This window comes from Leptopilina boulardi, unplaced genomic scaffold (genome assembly GCF_019393585.1).
Source record: "Leptopilina boulardi isolate dan_hultmark-lab unplaced genomic scaffold, ZJU_Lbou_2.1 LbouV2_121, whole genome shotgun sequence".
Lineage (NCBI taxonomy): Eukaryota > Metazoa > Arthropoda > Insecta > Hymenoptera > Figitidae > Leptopilina > Leptopilina boulardi.
This window is the reverse complement of record NW_026137665.1, coordinates 2,524,457-2,541,914: the sequence shown is the minus strand read 5'-3', so window position 1 is coordinate 2,541,914 and position 17,458 is coordinate 2,524,457. Positions and strand designations below refer to the sequence as shown.

At 23.7% G+C, this 17,458-nt stretch overlaps 2 protein-coding genes across 2 annotated transcripts in view; one reads left to right on the top strand and one right to left on the bottom strand.

Moving 5' to 3' along the window:
- Nucleotides 1–622: 622 nt before the first annotated feature.
- On the top strand, nucleotides 623–15,731 carry LOC127286048 (putative 1-phosphatidylinositol 3-phosphate 5-kinase). The gene is made up of 11 exons (XM_051312340.1): nucleotides 623–879; nucleotides 1,415–1,629; nucleotides 1,703–1,892; nucleotides 4,018–4,252; nucleotides 4,321–4,524; nucleotides 4,644–5,201; nucleotides 8,247–11,204; nucleotides 11,477–12,027; nucleotides 13,441–13,773; nucleotides 14,181–14,342; nucleotides 14,931–15,731. The coding sequence occupies exons 1-11, from the start codon at nucleotides 765–767 to the stop codon at nucleotides 15,128–15,130; spliced, it is 5,721 nt and encodes a 1,906-aa protein (XP_051168297.1). The 5' UTR covers nucleotides 623–764; the 3' UTR covers nucleotides 15,131–15,731.
- Nucleotides 15,401–17,458, bottom strand: part of LOC127286459 (UBA-like domain-containing protein 2) — a 37,499-nt gene continuing 35,441 nt past the window's right edge. The window contains exon 4 of the mRNA XM_051312892.1: nucleotides 15,401–17,391. Within this exon, the coding sequence (XP_051168849.1) occupies nucleotides 17,243–17,391 (149 nt within the window). The 3' untranslated portion in view covers nucleotides 15,401–17,242. The remainder of the gene's footprint in view (nucleotides 17,392–17,458) is intronic.

Genomic DNA, 17,458 nt, shown 5'->3' with positions numbered 1-17,458 from the left:
TTATAATATTATAATAAATAAAATTTAAATATTGTCGAATCACATTTTTTGAAAAAAAAATTAGTATAAAACAAATTTCAAAATCAAGTTTACTTAGAATTTACTTGTAAAATTACACGAAAGTACAAAAATTTTTAGATCCTTTGGATATAAATTGTAAAATTTACAAGGAGGGGATAATTTTTTTTTTAATTTTGATTTTACAAAAAAAATTATGATTTAACTAATTTTATATTTAAAAAAAAAATTTAAATAAACTCATATTTATAAAAATAAGTTTTCAAATATAATGAGCAACAATAATATATTAATTTACCAATAGTGATAAAAGCATCATTATTATTTTTATAAATTTTTTTAACATATTTTTCAAGTCTAAAAAATGATTTTATTATAAAATTTGAAATTTCTTTCTGTTTTTAAAAAATTAAATAATCATATTTTTATTTTTAATATAAAGATTATTTAAATTAATTATAGTGGCAAAAAATTAAAATTAATAATATAAATACTATACTTATTTGAACTTGTTATTTCATTGCGCATGACATTTGAATCTTAAGCATGCAGCGCACTCTGTGGTGATATTTTTGGAAGTAGATGGTAACAAAATCAGCTGATTTCTGTCAGGTGCTATAATATCAGCTGTCAATTATAATAATTTATTTTAAATCACTTTCTCCTTCAATAGATATCTCTTCAATTATAATTAAACATGAATTTTAATAATTTACGTTAATAGAAGTTTTGTAGATTAATAAAAAATGAATAAAAATATGAATTCTCCGTCGAAACTTACGGAGTTTGCACCATTAAGTCCAGAGGAAACTCAACCTGTTGTTGCTTCAATTTTTTCAAAAATCTTTAATTTTACCAAAAGTAAGTACCAATTATATTTGAATAATTATTGGCGATTATTTTAATTTTATATTATAAATTCATTTTCCATAGTTATTGTAATTAATATTTCTTTGCAATAATTTTACAAAGAGGTTAGGATTTTTAAAATTATGTCATTGTTTACTATTTAATTGTATTGTTGTCATTTTTTAATAAGTGTATTTAATTTAATTAATATATATATATATATAATCGTTTAATTCAATTCGTTGTATAATGTTTATAAATCAATATATTTTAAATTCTATTTCTTTTTTGTTAAAAAAAATACCGTTTTATTATATTTTTAAAAATAGTCATTAACTTTATTAAACTGAGTTAAAAATAATAATTAAATTTTTAAACTTTTAAAAAATTTCAAAATAATGAATACAAAAAATTATATTATTAAAATTCTTTGCCATCATAGAGAAAAGAATTTAGTGAATTTTATTTCTATTTAAATATTGTTTAGTTATTTTTCTAATTTACTTTTATATTCTCGTCATTTATAAATCCATAGATTCATTTATAGGTACAGTTCAAACAAACGAAACTCTAACATCACCAAATAATGATGAACGAAGTTCATCTGGTGATTCAGAATCTTGGAAACAAACTGAGAGTAGAGAAAAAACTCCTGTTGATGATAGTTCAAGTATGATGAATTTTTCCTTGGACAATCGTGAAGGGCGTAGTTTACCAAATGTCTTAAAAAGAATTAGTAATATTGTGGCTTTAAAAAGCAGTGTAAGTTTATTATTATTTTATTTTTTAGATAAAAATTTTTAAAATAAAATTTTTTTCTTTAAATTAATTTTAGAATCTACAATCTTATAAAGATTCACAGTTACGTAGTTATTGGATGCCTGATAATGTGAGTAAAGAATGTTACGAGTGTAGCGAAAGATTTACCACTTTTAGAAGACGACATCATTGTCGTGTTTGTGGACAAATATTTTGTTCAAAATGTTGTTGCGATGAAATTCCTGGAAAAATCATGGGCTGCACAGGTAAGTTAATTTTCTAATGAGAAAAACTTTCTCTTTTTTTTTAAAAAAAAAAGAAAATATTAAGATATTTCCTAATTGGAAAATAACTACAAGTTTTCAAGTACCTGAATATTTTATTTTTATACTTTTTTTTCTATTGGGATTATTTTTTTTGCTACTAATTATTTTTTCTTTAAGCTACTAAGTTTCAAAAAAAAATTTTTTTTTTATTTTTTTTTACTAATTGGTCTAAAATTCTCAACTTTTTCCTTAAATTTTCCATTTTTTAAAATTTGGGTCTTTTTTTAAAATTACATTGTAATTTTTTATTTATTTATGTTTTTACAAAATTGCCAAAAATTCTTCTTTTATTTTTGATAACATTATTTATTTTCTTATTCATTTTCTAAAATTCTCAGGGTTTTTATTCAATTTCTTCATTCAAATTTTCCTTTCTTTAGAATTTCTAAAATAATTATTTATTTTTCTTCTAATTTCTTTTTTTATTTATTTGTTTTGTTTTGATATTTTTTTCATTTTTCAACAATTCTTGCATTTTTTTAATCATTTTTTTCAAAATTTTATTTTGTTAGAATTTTTAAAATTATTTTTCCTTCAAATTTTTCGACTCTTTAATATTCTTTCTTAACTTTTTTTTATTTTTCTAAAAACAATTTTTCCTTTTAAATTAATAAACAGAGTTAATCAATTCATACAATTTTTCATTTTTTGAAAAAAAAATTTTCTTTTAAATAAATGTACCTAATTTTATATTTTTATATTAGAAATAACTAAATAAAAATTTAATATTCGTAAATATAAAAAAATTATTAAAATCTCGAATTTTGTAACGACTAAATAATAAACAAATTTTATTTTAAACATAAATAACAGAATTAAAAATTGAACATGAAGAAATTTTTTTTTTTCAAATTTAAAACATAATACATATTTTTAAAAATTTATCGATTTATGTTCAAATTATTTTCTAAATTTAATTTTATTTTTAAATTCAAATATTTTTATTTTAAATTATTTCGTAAATTCAATTTAAATTAATTTAACATATTTAATTATTTCGTAAATTCAATTATTTTTATTGCTCGATTAAAGAAAAAAAAAGAGATAAGAATTTGCGATTTTTATATCGCGAGGCGCAAAATTGGTTAAAAATTTTATCTAAAACTAAAAAGTGTTCAGTACCTGTTTTTTTAAATATTTTTTTCTATGTTGGAAATTCAAAAAAAAAAAAAATATAAATAAAGATTTAAAGTTAAAATTTAAAGAAGTAGATAAAATATTTCAAAATTTCTATCTATAACACGAAAAATCTCTACATTAATATAATTGAATATGAAAATAATTGAATTTAAAAAAAAATAAGTTATCAAATAATTGAGTATTTAATAAATATTGATATTTATTAAATATTGATATTGATTTATATTGTTAATAAATTAATACTACTGTGAATTAATTGAAAATTATTTTTTAAAAATTTGTTAAAAATGAAAATAAGTGAAAATTTTTTTAAGAATGTTTTATTTTTAATTTAAAGAAAAAAATAATAGAGAAATTTTAAATCTTGTATTCAACTGATATTTCTTCAGTTTATTTTCGAAATAACATTTTTTTTATTATTTACTTAAAATAAAATCGGAAGAATGTCCTTATTTCAATACAAAACAATAATCTTAATGAAATTGTAACAAATAAATAAAGTTACCATAATTCTGAGATTACCAATCAAAAAGTTTTGAAATTTATAGTTTCATTTCATATTTTTTCATTTCTTTTTTTTTAAATTTATAACTTTTACTTGAATATCTAATTTTACTTTACTTTCATTATGCAACTTTTTTTTTTTTAATTTTGACAATACGTTTTAGACTTTTTTTTTTGGTTTTTTACTATACTTCGAAGTATGTAACTAGAAAATTTTGTAGAAAAAAAATTTAGAACGCGACTTATCTTAATAATAAATTAATTTTTATAAAGAAATTTTTACCCTTTATTCTTTTGGTTTTAAAATTAATTTTTACTAATTTGAAAATATGTGAAAATTTAAGAAAATGAAATTTTAGATATATTTATTTTATTTTTTTTTACCAGGGAAGAAATATTAAATGAAAGCAATTTTTTTCAGGTGATTTAAGAGTATGTACCTACTGTTGTAAAGTAGTACTTTCCTATTTACAATCTTCTGATATGAGAAGTGATCTTTCTGCTGATTTGAAAGCACTTCAAGAAGATCTTGAAGTAAAATATGGAAATGATTCATTAGCTGTATGCCAAAGACGTTCTGACGATATTGTAGAAAGTGAAACTGTATCAAGAAAGCCAAGTGTTGGCTATATGGAAGAAAAATATGCCATTGGACGGTCAGTATTAAATCTTAATTTATGATAAATATTTATTATTATATAAATACTAATTTCATAAATTTTAGCTCATCAACTTATTTAACATCACAAGAACGTTCATTTGCTTTACGAAATTCCGCATCATTAAGAATGATATATGAAGAATTATTTCGATCAAATCGAGCAATGATTCTTCAAACACACAGGATAAGATTAAAAAGTTATTACAACTGCTTTATAGGCAGTGATTTAGTTAATTGGATGATTGCACAAAATAAAGCAGCAAATAGGTGAGAAATTTTTCAATTTGTTTTTTTTTTTCAAAAATTTAAAAACAAATTATTTACATATTTGTCATTATTATTAGGGTGACAAAAAAAAAAATTAATATTACAAAATTTTCCTAAAGAATACAAGCCACTGCAATTGGACAAGCACTTTTTGAAGCTGATTTCATTGAACAAGTATTGGCGGATAATTTTTTTAGTGATACATCGGCAATTTTTAAACCAGTGAAATTACCACGAATGCAAACGTCAGATTTTTTAACTGAAAGTCAAACATCTTGCGATGCACAAGAACCGGCTTGGGTAAAAACAATTCCACAACATGATTCGACAACAGATTCTGAAAGTGAATCGAAACAACCACAATTATCGCCACAAAATCATCCACGATTACCTTCATCTGGTTCGAGTTTTTATTTAGATTTAAATTTGGAAGCATCAACCGTTACATTAAAAAGACCAACATCAGAAGATTTAACGACTATTTCAATAGACAGCGGTGATGGTATAATTGAAAGAAAGGAAATTAATATTAAAGCATTGGAGAGAAATTCAAAAGTTACCGATGAAGTTTTAAGTGATACACTACAAGTGCAGGAGCCAAAAGAGAGAAATGGTTGGCATAAAGCTGTCAATTTTAGAAGTGCATTTGGTGAACTTAATGCATACAATTGTTTAATGTAAGTTTGAAAAAGTTTTAATTTTAATTTTAATTTTTATCATTTTGCCTTTGGATTATTTTAGGTAAAGTGGAAAGTCCTAATTCTTGTTATATTTTTCTAGATCATTTAAAAATTTTACTATATCCAGGCTTCACAGTGTTTCCCCCCTATTTTTCCTCTATTTGAAAAAATTACCCTTTTTTCCCCTATTTTATGGTGAAAGTCGAATAATGGGATATTTAGTAAAAATCCAAATTTGAACAAAAAAATTACAAGCCTCGGATTGCACGACTTTTTCGACTTTTACAGGCATTGGATTACGCGACTTTTTCCAACTTGCTTTGATAAAATGCGACTTTTTCGACTTTTTTTTACATTTTCAAAAAAAAAAATTTTAAACAAAATACGTTTTTTTAATAAACAATTCAGATCTCCTTCAGATCTTCTTAATTATTTATCAAATTTTTAACTAAAATTCTTCACTAAATTAATTATTTTTAACTATTTTTCAATTAAAATTTTTATGAAATTTAATAATTGTTTATAATTATTAAAAAATTAACAAATAAAATTAGCAAAAATTTTTAATTCAAAATCCCTTGAAATTTAATTATTTGCAAAAATTTAAATTATTTTTAATGATTTTTTATAATATTTTTCGAAAATTCAATTATCTGAAAGCATTTTTCAATTAAAAACTTTTGGAATTCAATTTTTTTAATATGATTTCTAATAAATTCTTCATCAACAGAAATCACTAAAATTTATTTTCAAAAAATTTCTATTTAAAATCTTCTAAAATTTAATTATTTCTAAAAGTTTCCATCCAAAATTTTTTTTGGAAATTTAATTTCAATTACAAATTTTCCTGAAATTCAATTATTTTTAATGATTTTTATAATATTCTTCGAAAATTTAACTATCTAAAACCATTTTTCGCTTAAAAAGTTTTCAAATTATTGTATTTTTGTCTGAAATTTCTAATAAATTTATTATTAACAGAAATCAAAAATTTTAAATTAAAAATCACTTCAAGTTCAATTAATTTCAAAAATCTAAATTGTAAATCATTGAAAATTCAATTACTTTTAAAAAATGTTATTTACAATTATTTGATAAATTATTTTTATTTCTGTAAAATTTAATTATTGTCTGAAAATTAACAATATCTTTTGAAATTCGATTATTTCTAAAAATTTCAACTTTAACTCTTCCAAAATTATTATTATTTAAAAATCTTTCATTTTGATTAAGTATTGCTTGAAATTTTTTTGACCTATAAAAACTAAAAACTATGACAAAATTTTAATTCAAATAAATTACTTAAATCAGACTTGAAAAAATGAAACTTTAAGAATTTTTTTTAGAAATTTGTTCTACTTAAATAAAATTTTCAAAAATTTGTCATACAATTAGTTCGATTCTAAAATATTTGAAATAAATTTTTTTGATAATATTTTTATGTAATTATTTTCATTACAGAATTATTAAAATGAATTTAATATCTAATAATATTAGTTATTTAAAGTAAAATATTGATTAATCAATTAAATTTTGTTAAAATAAAAAAATCGTCGTTTTCGACTTTTTTTGTGCCTTAAAGTCGATCCGAGGCCTGATAATGGGATATTGTTTCAGGTTCTTGTCTGCAATTTCCAATAAATTTTTTAGTAACAAAAATCATCAAAAATTTTAAATTAAAAATCACTTGAAGTTCAATTAATTTCAAAAATCTAAATTGTAAATCTTTGAAAATTTAATTACTTTTAAAAAATGTTATATCTAAAATTATTTGATAAATTATTTTTAGTTCTGTAAAATTTAATTATTGTCTGAAAATTAACAAAATCTTTTGAAATTTAATTATTTCCAAAAATTTCAATTTTAACTCTTCCAAAATTATTATTTAAAAAAAAATTTATTTAAAAATCTACGTAAAACTTGATTAAGTATTGTCTGGAATTTTGTTGACCATCAAAACTTAAAACTATGACAAAATTTTAAATTCGAATAAATTGCTTAAATCAGATTTCAAAAAATTATAAAAATGGAACTTTAAGAATTTTTTTTAGAAATTTGTCCTATATTTAAATAAAATTTTGAAAATTTGTCTTACAATTAGTTCGAATCTGAAATATGAGAAATAAATTTTCTTGATAATATTTTTATATAATTATTCTCATTACAGAATTAATAAAATGAATTTAATATCTAATAATATTAATTATTTAAAGCAAAATAGTCATTAACCAATTAAATTTTGTTAAAATAAAAAAAATCGACTTTTTTTAATAAATGCGACTATTTCGAATAATTTTTATAAAATGTGATTTTTTTGTTGTAACAAAAAACGACTTGTTTCTCTTTCTAAAGTAAATTCGAGGCCTGAATTAGAAAAATTAGAAATTTTTTTTATCAGAAAATTAATTTAAAAAATTATTTTTAAATTTCATTTAAACAAATTTAATTTAAATAAATTAAAAATTTCAGTTTCTTTGAAAAATATGAATAAAATTATGTTTTGTATATTTTACAAGACGATTTTTTCAGTTTAATTAAATAAAAAATTACTTTCATTTTTTAAGAAAAAAAATTAGTTTAGAAGTAATTTTTATTCTGTCAAAAATTAATTTTTAAATAAGTTTAAAGAATTAAAAGCCTTTATTAGATGTATGTAATTCACATTTTTATCAAACATTGTAATTGATATTTAAAAAAAAAAATTAATTACTATACTGGGAAAATCTCTCCTTTAAATCTCACTTTTCTTTATAAATTTATTATCTTTTAAAACATTTGGAAAAAATAAGTAGAGTTAAAAACAAAAATTTCAGAAAAAAGTGCAAATTTAGTTATATTATTGTCAGAGTTATAATGAATTGCAAAAAAGAAGAATGTTATTTTCTAAAAATTTATTGAAATTGACAAAAATTAAAATTTTATGAAATACAAAAAATTTGGGAAAAAAAAAATTTCAATAAAAAATCAAAGACCCAGAAGGAAAATTATGATCTTCATTATTTTTTCTAATTTATAAAAAATGAAAGCTTAATTAACTTTCAGGTCAGCGTATAAACAACACGAAGAATCATTATTAAAACAATTACTCAATAAGGAAGGACTCTCGGAGAATTGGTCGGAAACAATATTATCAATAGCCCATCAGGTTGTTGATTGTGTGAGACCTGATTTAAATCACAATGCCGAGGATTTGGATATAAGGCAATATGTGCAAATAAAAAAATCACCAGGTGGCAGTAAAAATGATTGTGAAATTGTTTCGGGCGTTGTATGCAGTAAAAATGTTGCACATCGCGGTATGAATGCAATGATTGCAAATCCAACAATACTTTTACTTCGTTGTGGACTCATGTATCAAAGAGTTGAGGGTAAATTATTGAGTTTAGAACCAGTGATGCTTCAGGAGAATGATTATCTTGGTCATACTGTTAAAAGAATAACTGCACTTGGTCCCGATATTGTTTTAGTTCATCGTTCAGTTTCACGTCTCGCTCAGGATAGATTACGCGAATGTGGCGTGACATTGGTGTTAAATGTGAAATTAAGCGTTTTAGAAAGAGTAGCACGATGTACCGATGCAAATATTGTCGATACAATTGACGCACATATTTCAGCGCGCTGTAGACTTGGTACTTGTAAAAAATTTTATCTACGAAATTTTCCATGCGAAAAATTGGGCGTTAAAACACTTATGTACTTTGAGGGTTGTGCAAATCCACATCTTGGTTCAACTATTCTTTTACGTGGTGGCTCTGAAAGAGAATTGAAACGCGTTAAAAAAGTCACGTCAATGATTATATTCACTGTTTATTCGTGGCGTTTGGAGAAATCATTTTTAATGGATGAATTTGCAAGGCCACCATCGCCAAAGAATAATTCTTTTCTCGATGAAAATGATCCTCCAAATGATCATTTGAATGAGGAGAAAAATACATTTAAAACTTCTTCTATGATTGATCATTTAAATTCTTATGATACTTTGAAATTATTTAAAACCAATGCAAGATCAATTTCCGAAGAATCAAAAGATGAATCAATTGGCAATGAAAAGGGAAAATTAAAAGAGCGATTGTCTTTTGATGATAAACGTGTTTATGGTGAATCGATATGTGATCAAAGTGATCCATTGCATCAGTATTTAAATGAGGATGATGATAATAATTTTAGTCAAATAAGTCCCAATGGTCAGGAGCTTTCAGTTGCTGAATTGCCATTATTGAATAAATTTAAAAAAACCCTCGAAGGTACAATATTAAGTGTATCGCCTTATTTAAAATTTACAACACCATTTTTAGAAACTGAAACTGGTCGTAATTGTACGTTGAGAAAATTTTATCCAAAGGAAATATATTATTCAATTCATTTTGAGGATAAAATTGAAAGTGCAAAAATAGCTAATAGTGAAATTTTACATCCACTCGCTAATTTGATACTTAAAGCACCGCATCCGTTTATTGAGGCAAAATTAACGTCAAGTGCCGATAGTCGTGAGGTTCAAACACTTCTTGCTAATTTTCGTGCTTGTGGCAGTCGTTTGGAGAATGTAAATAATGAATTATCAATAAAGAAACAAATTATCATTCCTAGTGAAATAATTGAAGCACCAACGCGACTCGATTGTTTAGATCCAATGAGTCATCAGCATTTGTCAGTTTTATTTTGTAGTTTTATGCACAATAGCAATGATACACCAGTGTTTTGTGTTAATCCCTGGGTTGTTAATATGGATCTTTATGGTAGGAATGACATTGCATTGGGACGTTTTTTAGAGAGATATTGCCTAACAACTGAATATAAATGTCCAGCTGAGGATTGTCGTGCACAAATTGCACAGCATGCAAGACGTTTTGCTCACGATGGCGGTTGTGTTTATATAACATTAACTGAAATGAATACCGAGCCATTTGGTCAGGAGAATGCAAATCAAATACTCATGTGGAGTAAATGTGAAAAATGTAAAAGTGTCTCGCCAGTAATACCAATGACCGATGACACATGGTCATTTTCATTTGCCAAATATTTGGAATTAAAATTTCACGGCGGTATTTATACACGACGCGATACAGAAATTTGTCAACATTCATTGCATCACGATCATTATCAATATTTTTCGAAAAAAAATATGTTAGCTGTTTTTAAATATAATAAAATATCGCAATGGGAAATTTCACTACCACCAACGTTAATTAATATTTATTATGATTCAAAACAATATACAAATGTAATTGAAGAAATGAAAAATGTTGCATTAAAGGGCGATGAAGTATTTTCCAGTATTAGAGAAAAATTAGCTGTATTTTCAATTGAACAGGAGAATTTGAATTTATTAAAAATGCAATTGTCACGCGATCAATCGTATTTTAAAAATAAAATTGAAGAGGCACAATTGAAATTAACATCGCCAACATTGGAGAATAAAAAATTGGATGGTAAAAAATCGGAGAGTCAAGTACAATTATTGATGCATCGAATTGAGGATGGTATTGTTTTATTAAAGAGATTGATTTCTGAGAATGTGACAGATTGGAATTTAAAAATTTTGGAGATTACAGCAAAAAAGAAAGATGAAAGATCACGTAAATTTACCGAAAGATCGTTAACTTCGAATAGTACGGGTGTTATTGATAACGATGGTTATATCACTGAGGATACTGCATCGGAATCACAAGTCGAAGATCTCAGTCCAATGTCAGCTGATTATAATGCAGTTGATGCAATATCGGTTGGACAAACTGAAGGACAATACACGGATACTGTGGAAAGTTCAGATAATGAGATTGCTGAGAATACAACAAATCCTGAGGAGATTGTTGTTGTTCATGAATCACCGAAAATGCATCAGAGATCGTATTCAGATGTTTTGCCCATTACTTCAGATGAGATACCCGATAAAAAGAAGAAGAAGAAAACTATTTTATCACAATTGTTGCCTTCCATTTCAACGACAAATGCAATTCAAAATCCTTTAGGAACAATTGAACATCATTTGCTACCTCTAGGGTGAGTTGAAAAATTTTATTTTATTTCAATAATTTTCATTGCAAAAAATAATTCGATTTTTTCTTTTTAAATTAAAACTTATAATTTTTATTTGAATTTTTCGTCTTTTCTTTTGACATAGAAAGATCTTTTTTTTTCAAAAAACAAAAAATTAGTTCAAAAATTATAAAAACAAATTGTAGAACTCGTTTTTTTTTGACTAAAAAAGAACAATGAAAAAAAATTTTTAATTTTATTTGTAAATTTTAATCGACACACTGATTTTTTCACAGATCCGTAGTACCAATAGTTGTTTATGAATCTGAACCATCGTCGATAATAGCCTACGCATTAGATTCTCACGATTATAAACATGCTCTACAGGAACAATTGAGAAATATTAAAGGCTTAGAAACAAATTCAAGTCCATTGAATAAGAGAAAATTTCCAGAATTCAAAGACAATATTTCTGATGTGAATCAATCTGGTGAATTTAAACGACCATCGATGCTTTCTTTTCTCAAAGGAAATACTCCAAATCCAACGAGTCCACTTGATATTGATAAGGGTGCACCATCAATGGAAAATGCAAATCCAAATTCATCAGTACCATCTGAAACGGAAGAAGAGAAACGAACAACAAAACAACAAAATTATATTGAAGTTCAATTTAATGATGCAACAACAAATTTTTACTGTCGAGTTTATTTTCCTGTACTTTTTGCTGCTCTTAGAGAAAATGTTTTACCATGTGGAGAGGATGGATATACAAGAAGTTTGAGTCGCAGTGTTCAATGGGCAGCTCGTGGTGGTAAAAGTGGAATCACATTTTCTAAAACTCGAGGTATTTTTCTAATAATAATAATATAATATCAATTTTCTAATAATGATGAAAATGATTATTAAAAATTTTTAATTTAAAAACCTCCACGAAGTTGGCGTCGATACTCAGCGCCGAAAATTGATTTTCAGAGGACTAAAAATGTTAAATTATTTCTTTTTAAAAAATTGTCGGTCAAAATAATACCTTGAGAAATACTTTTCAAAATAATATGTGAACCCAAAACTTTTTTTAAAAATGATTTGATATTTTTGGTCCCATGAAAAGTTCATGGAGGTAATTTAAAATTGTTTTATAAATTTAAGGCAAGGGACCAGTGAAATTTTAATCCATCGAAATTAAAGTAGGGTTATCAATTTTTTTTCCGACAATATTGAGTATTTAAAATTATAATAATTAAAAATAGTTAATAAAAATAAAAATAAAATAATAATAAAATAAAAATAAAAAAATTATAATAGTTAATAAAATAGTTAATAATAATAATAATAATAATAATAATAATAATATGAAAAAATTGAAAAACAAATTAATTTGATAATATTTTTTTTTAATAAAACTAAAAATTCACGATAATTTAGAAATATTGAACTTCTCTCACAAATTTATTTTATTTTTTATTGTCGATTTTTTTATAGGCTGTTTTTTTCATAATTTTAAACAATTAAGCGTATGGATTAAAAAAAATTTTAATTTCTTCAAAATATGAAAATTTTGAAAAATAAAAATATGTAAAATAGTTAAAAAATTGCTGTCTATTATTTTTCATAGTGAAATATGATTTCAGGTTCAGAAAAAAATGCCAAACAAAATTAACCCCCTTAACAAGATTAATTTTAATTGGTTTAAATTTTAGTTGCGATTCTTTAAAAATTCAACTTCTTCCACAATTTTTGATTGTTTTTCATCGCTAAATTTTTTATACGTTTTTTTTCATGATTTCGAACCATTAATCGTATGAATTTTAAAAAATTTAAAGTTTTGCAAAAAATAAAATTTTCAAAATGGATAAAAATAATTTTTTTTTTTTTAATTTTAATACCATAATGTATAATAATTTTAGATTTTAAATAATGACAGAAAAAAATTTACACCTCTTAACAATATTAGTTTTGATAGGCTGAAATTTCACTGGTCCCTTTTCTTAAAATTGTAATGACATCAGTTATAGAAAAAAAAAAATTAAATACTTTAATTAAAGGAGAAATAAAACAAAGACATTTGTATTTATTTTTTGTATTAAATTGTAATTTTTTTTGATAAATACTTTCCAAAGAGGAAATCATTTAAATTTCGAAATATTTTTAAACCTCCTTGTCCGAATGTTTTCGTTTTATTTCTCCTTTAATTCTATACATTTACTACTCGTAAGTAAAAATTTTATTTAATAATTAAATAATTTAATTAAATTTATAGATGACAGATTTATTCTAAAGGAAATGACGCGTATCGATATGCAGATATTTTTAGAATTTGCACCCAATTATTTTGCCTATATGGAAAAATGTCAACAAACAAAACAACCGACACTATTGGGAAAAATTGTTGGTGTCTATAGAGTTTCATTTAAAAATAATACAACAAATGCAGCATTACGTATGAGTGTTTTAGTGATGGAAAATCTTTTTTACAATAGAATGATAACTGATAAATTTGATTTAAAAGGATCTGTGCGCAATCGTTTGGTAAATCCCGAAGATGTTGACAGAGAAGGAGAATTGGTTTTACTCGATGAAAATTTATTGAATAGTAAGTTAATACAATTTTTATTTATTTTATATTCATTCAGGCTTCCATTTTTTTTTCTTTTTTTAATTTAAATTTTTTATTTTTTTAAAAAACCTTTTTTATTGGCTATTTTACTAATTTTGTCCAGAAGCAATTAAATGTTACTTTTTTCAAAAAAATTGTAAAAAAAATTGAAGAATTTTATTTTTTAAATCTCTTTATTGAAGAAATAATAAAATTTTTTTATTCTATGATTTCTAGAAACTTTTTTTTTTTTTAATGGCAAAATTGATTCAAAATTTAAAAAAAAAAAAAAATTATTAAGCGTCCTCAGAAGTATAAAAAAAAAATTGAACTTAAAATTTTTTGATTCAATAATATGTGGATAAATAAAAAACAATATAAATAATTAAACATTTTTTTTCCAGTGAGTTGCGATTCTCCATTATACATTCGACCACATTCCAAAGCAGTTTTAAACAAAGCTATCGAGGAAGACACGAAATTTTTGGCCGATAATTGTGTAATGGATTATTCCCTTTTAGTTGGCTTGGAACCAAATACAGATGAACTTGTATTAGGAATAATAGGTAAAATAATAATAATAATAATAATAATAATAATAATAGTAAAAAAACCAACGTATTCTTAATTTAATTGATGATTAACAAATTTTAATTTTCAATAGAAATTAGTACAATAAAATTTTCTTTATATTAAAAAAAAAAAATTTTAATAAAATAATATGAAAATGATATCAATTAAAATTTGGATAATTTTGAAAAATGAATCAATTGAAATTTGTACAAATTTAAATTCGGATGATTTAAAACTTAAATAAAGTAAAATTTGGATAAATAGAAAAATAAAAAAATAAATAAAATATAAACAGAAAAAATAAATAAATAACCTCATAAATTGAAATTCGGATAATTTGAAAATTAAAATAATTAAAATTTGAATAAAGTAAAACTTAAATTGTTTAAAATTTGGACAAAATATTGGAAAAATAGTTGGAACAAAATAAAAATTAACTTGTATTAGAAATAATAGGTAAAAAAAATAATAATAATAATAATTGAAAAAAACCAACGAATTGTTAATTGAATTAATGATTAACAAATTTCAATTTCCAATAGAAATCAGTGTATACAATAGAATTTTCTTTTTATTTTCAGATTATATAAGAACATTTACCTGGGATAAGAAAATAGAAACAATTGTAAAAAAATCAGGAATACTCGGTGGTCAAGGTAAACTACCAACAATAGTTTCACCTGCCGAATATCGTTCTAGATTTATAGAAGCAATGCATCGTTATTTTTTATCAGTGCCCGATAGATGGACAGGATTAGGACAAGGAATACAAGTACCTTAAAATATTTTTCGAAATTTATACTCCTAGGATTATATATTTTTGAAAATGAGTTTTATTCATACAAACAAACAAAAAAAAAAAAAAAATTGCTATATTAGCAAAAACAAAAAAATTATGCTAAACATTGTTACCTCATTGAGGTTTTATTTTTATTGTACAAAGGTACTTTTTTAAATTATTATTGTGAATATTTCATTATATAAATTGTATATATAAATATGTATAATTTTTGTAAAATAATTTTACAAATTAACAAAAAGAAATAACAAGTTGTCTATGAAAGCACCATTATAATGATTTTTATTTAGATAATATTTTTTTTTTTTTGTTTTCATAAAGTATGTACATGAACATTATTTATAATAATAGACAAATAAACAATAGTAATAATAATAATAATAATAATAACATAATCGTATAATAATAATCTAAATTCATAAGCACGAGGGACCGCTCAGAACATTTAAAATACGTATCGTGAGAGGAAAAGTTGTTATTCCATAATAATCGTTCGACGATTGTAAATAAATTTTAAATTCTGTACACATTTTTTTCAAAAAAAAAAAAAAAAAAAAAAAAAAAAAAAAAAAGAAGAAAGAAATATAAAGTTCTTTCATAAAATCTTCCATAATCCAATACACATATAAGAAAGACGTCAAAAGTCGCTATTTAGTTTATTTCACCTACGGTGAATGACAAAATAATACTCTTCGTTATATTACAAAGAGATAAACATTTTTTTTTTTTTTTTTGTTATCGCTATTCTATAATAAGTGTACAGAGATAATATTTACGAAGGAAAACAGGATATTCAAGGATTATTGTCCGAGAATGCCAAGAGCTTAATACGATATCGAAAGGAAGAAAAATAAAAAAAAGTCCGTCTAAATTTGATAGATAGATAGAATTTCTACAAAGACACGGACATTTCCTCATTTTAAATATCGATTCGTAAAATAGATAGAAGCAGATAGAAATATATTGTATTTTAATGGTCATTAGTTTTTTTTTTAAGAATTGTATATATTTGGATTTTTTTTTTGTTATTTTTTCCTCTTATGAAGTCTTAAATGCTCCTTGGATTTTTTTTTTAATTCTCAATACCATGATTTTTTTTTATTTTTTTTTTGGAGACCATTTTGCAGTCAATTATATTTCGTACATTATGTAATAATCATGTAACATATGACACATTAAAGCGAAATTTGTCGCTCTTTATTTTCTCCAGTGCAAATAATTTTCTTTTTTTGTTTTTTTTTTTTTTTGTTTTAACACAGCCCAACTCGTGAACAAGGACCAGTATATTTCCCTACCTAACTTTGTCGAGATTCAGTCGATAAAATGTTTAGCGGTAGGTTCGACAAAGTCCTCGATGAGCCTCTCTCCGACCTTAAAAATTTCGCAATTCGGCGAAAACATGGAACTTCTTTCTTTTTCTAACTCATTCACTCTCTTTCGTTCTTTCTCTCTCTTTCTTTCACACACATGCACACCACTATTATTCTTGTCATCGTGGAGATATTCATTGTTGGCTATTTTGTCTCAGCCCAGAAAATAAACAACACGGCAAGTTTTCTATGAAACAACGAATACATGATGAAGCAGTGATTTATAATTGGTACAAAAAATGACTGGACGCGTCGTACTATTATTTAATTTGTTAACAATATCATTGTCTTTTTTTTTTTTTGTGTGTGTGATAAAGAACTAATTTTTTCTTGTCCTATGAAATCAATCTTATCTTTTTTTTTTTTTTAAAGACTTATCACTGCGAGAGTGTAAAATAATTAGATTTTGTCTCGTATTTTCGTCCAGAGAAGCATCTGATTCTTTTTTTTTTATATTGGATGGAGAAACAAAATTCATTAAGCTCATATTTTTTTTTCATTCTTCTTTTTTCTGTGCCTTTAATTCTGATTAGAATTAGGCTTTTTTTTTTTGTAACTTTGAATATTGTCAACATTTTACGGTCCATCGATGCTTCATCCTTTTTTGTTTCTACTAGAACGCGCCATTGCAATAAGTTTTTTTTTTGTTTTTTCTTTTTTTATAATTATTATTTTTCTGCGATCGATGAAACACATAGTGCAAAGGCAAAATTTATAATATTCTTTATCTTTGCGGTTCGCCAAGACCAAATTGTTGTTGAGTTTGAGTTTTTTGTTGTGTACCACCGGAAATACTACATCGACCTGCATGATGCTGTGCTGTCTGTTGTTGCTGTTGCTGTGACATGTGTCCATTTTGACTTGGTGACATTCCTGAAATTCAAAGTAAAAGTAAAATTATTTGGTAATCGATTAATTTTATTAAGGTTTTCTTTTTTTT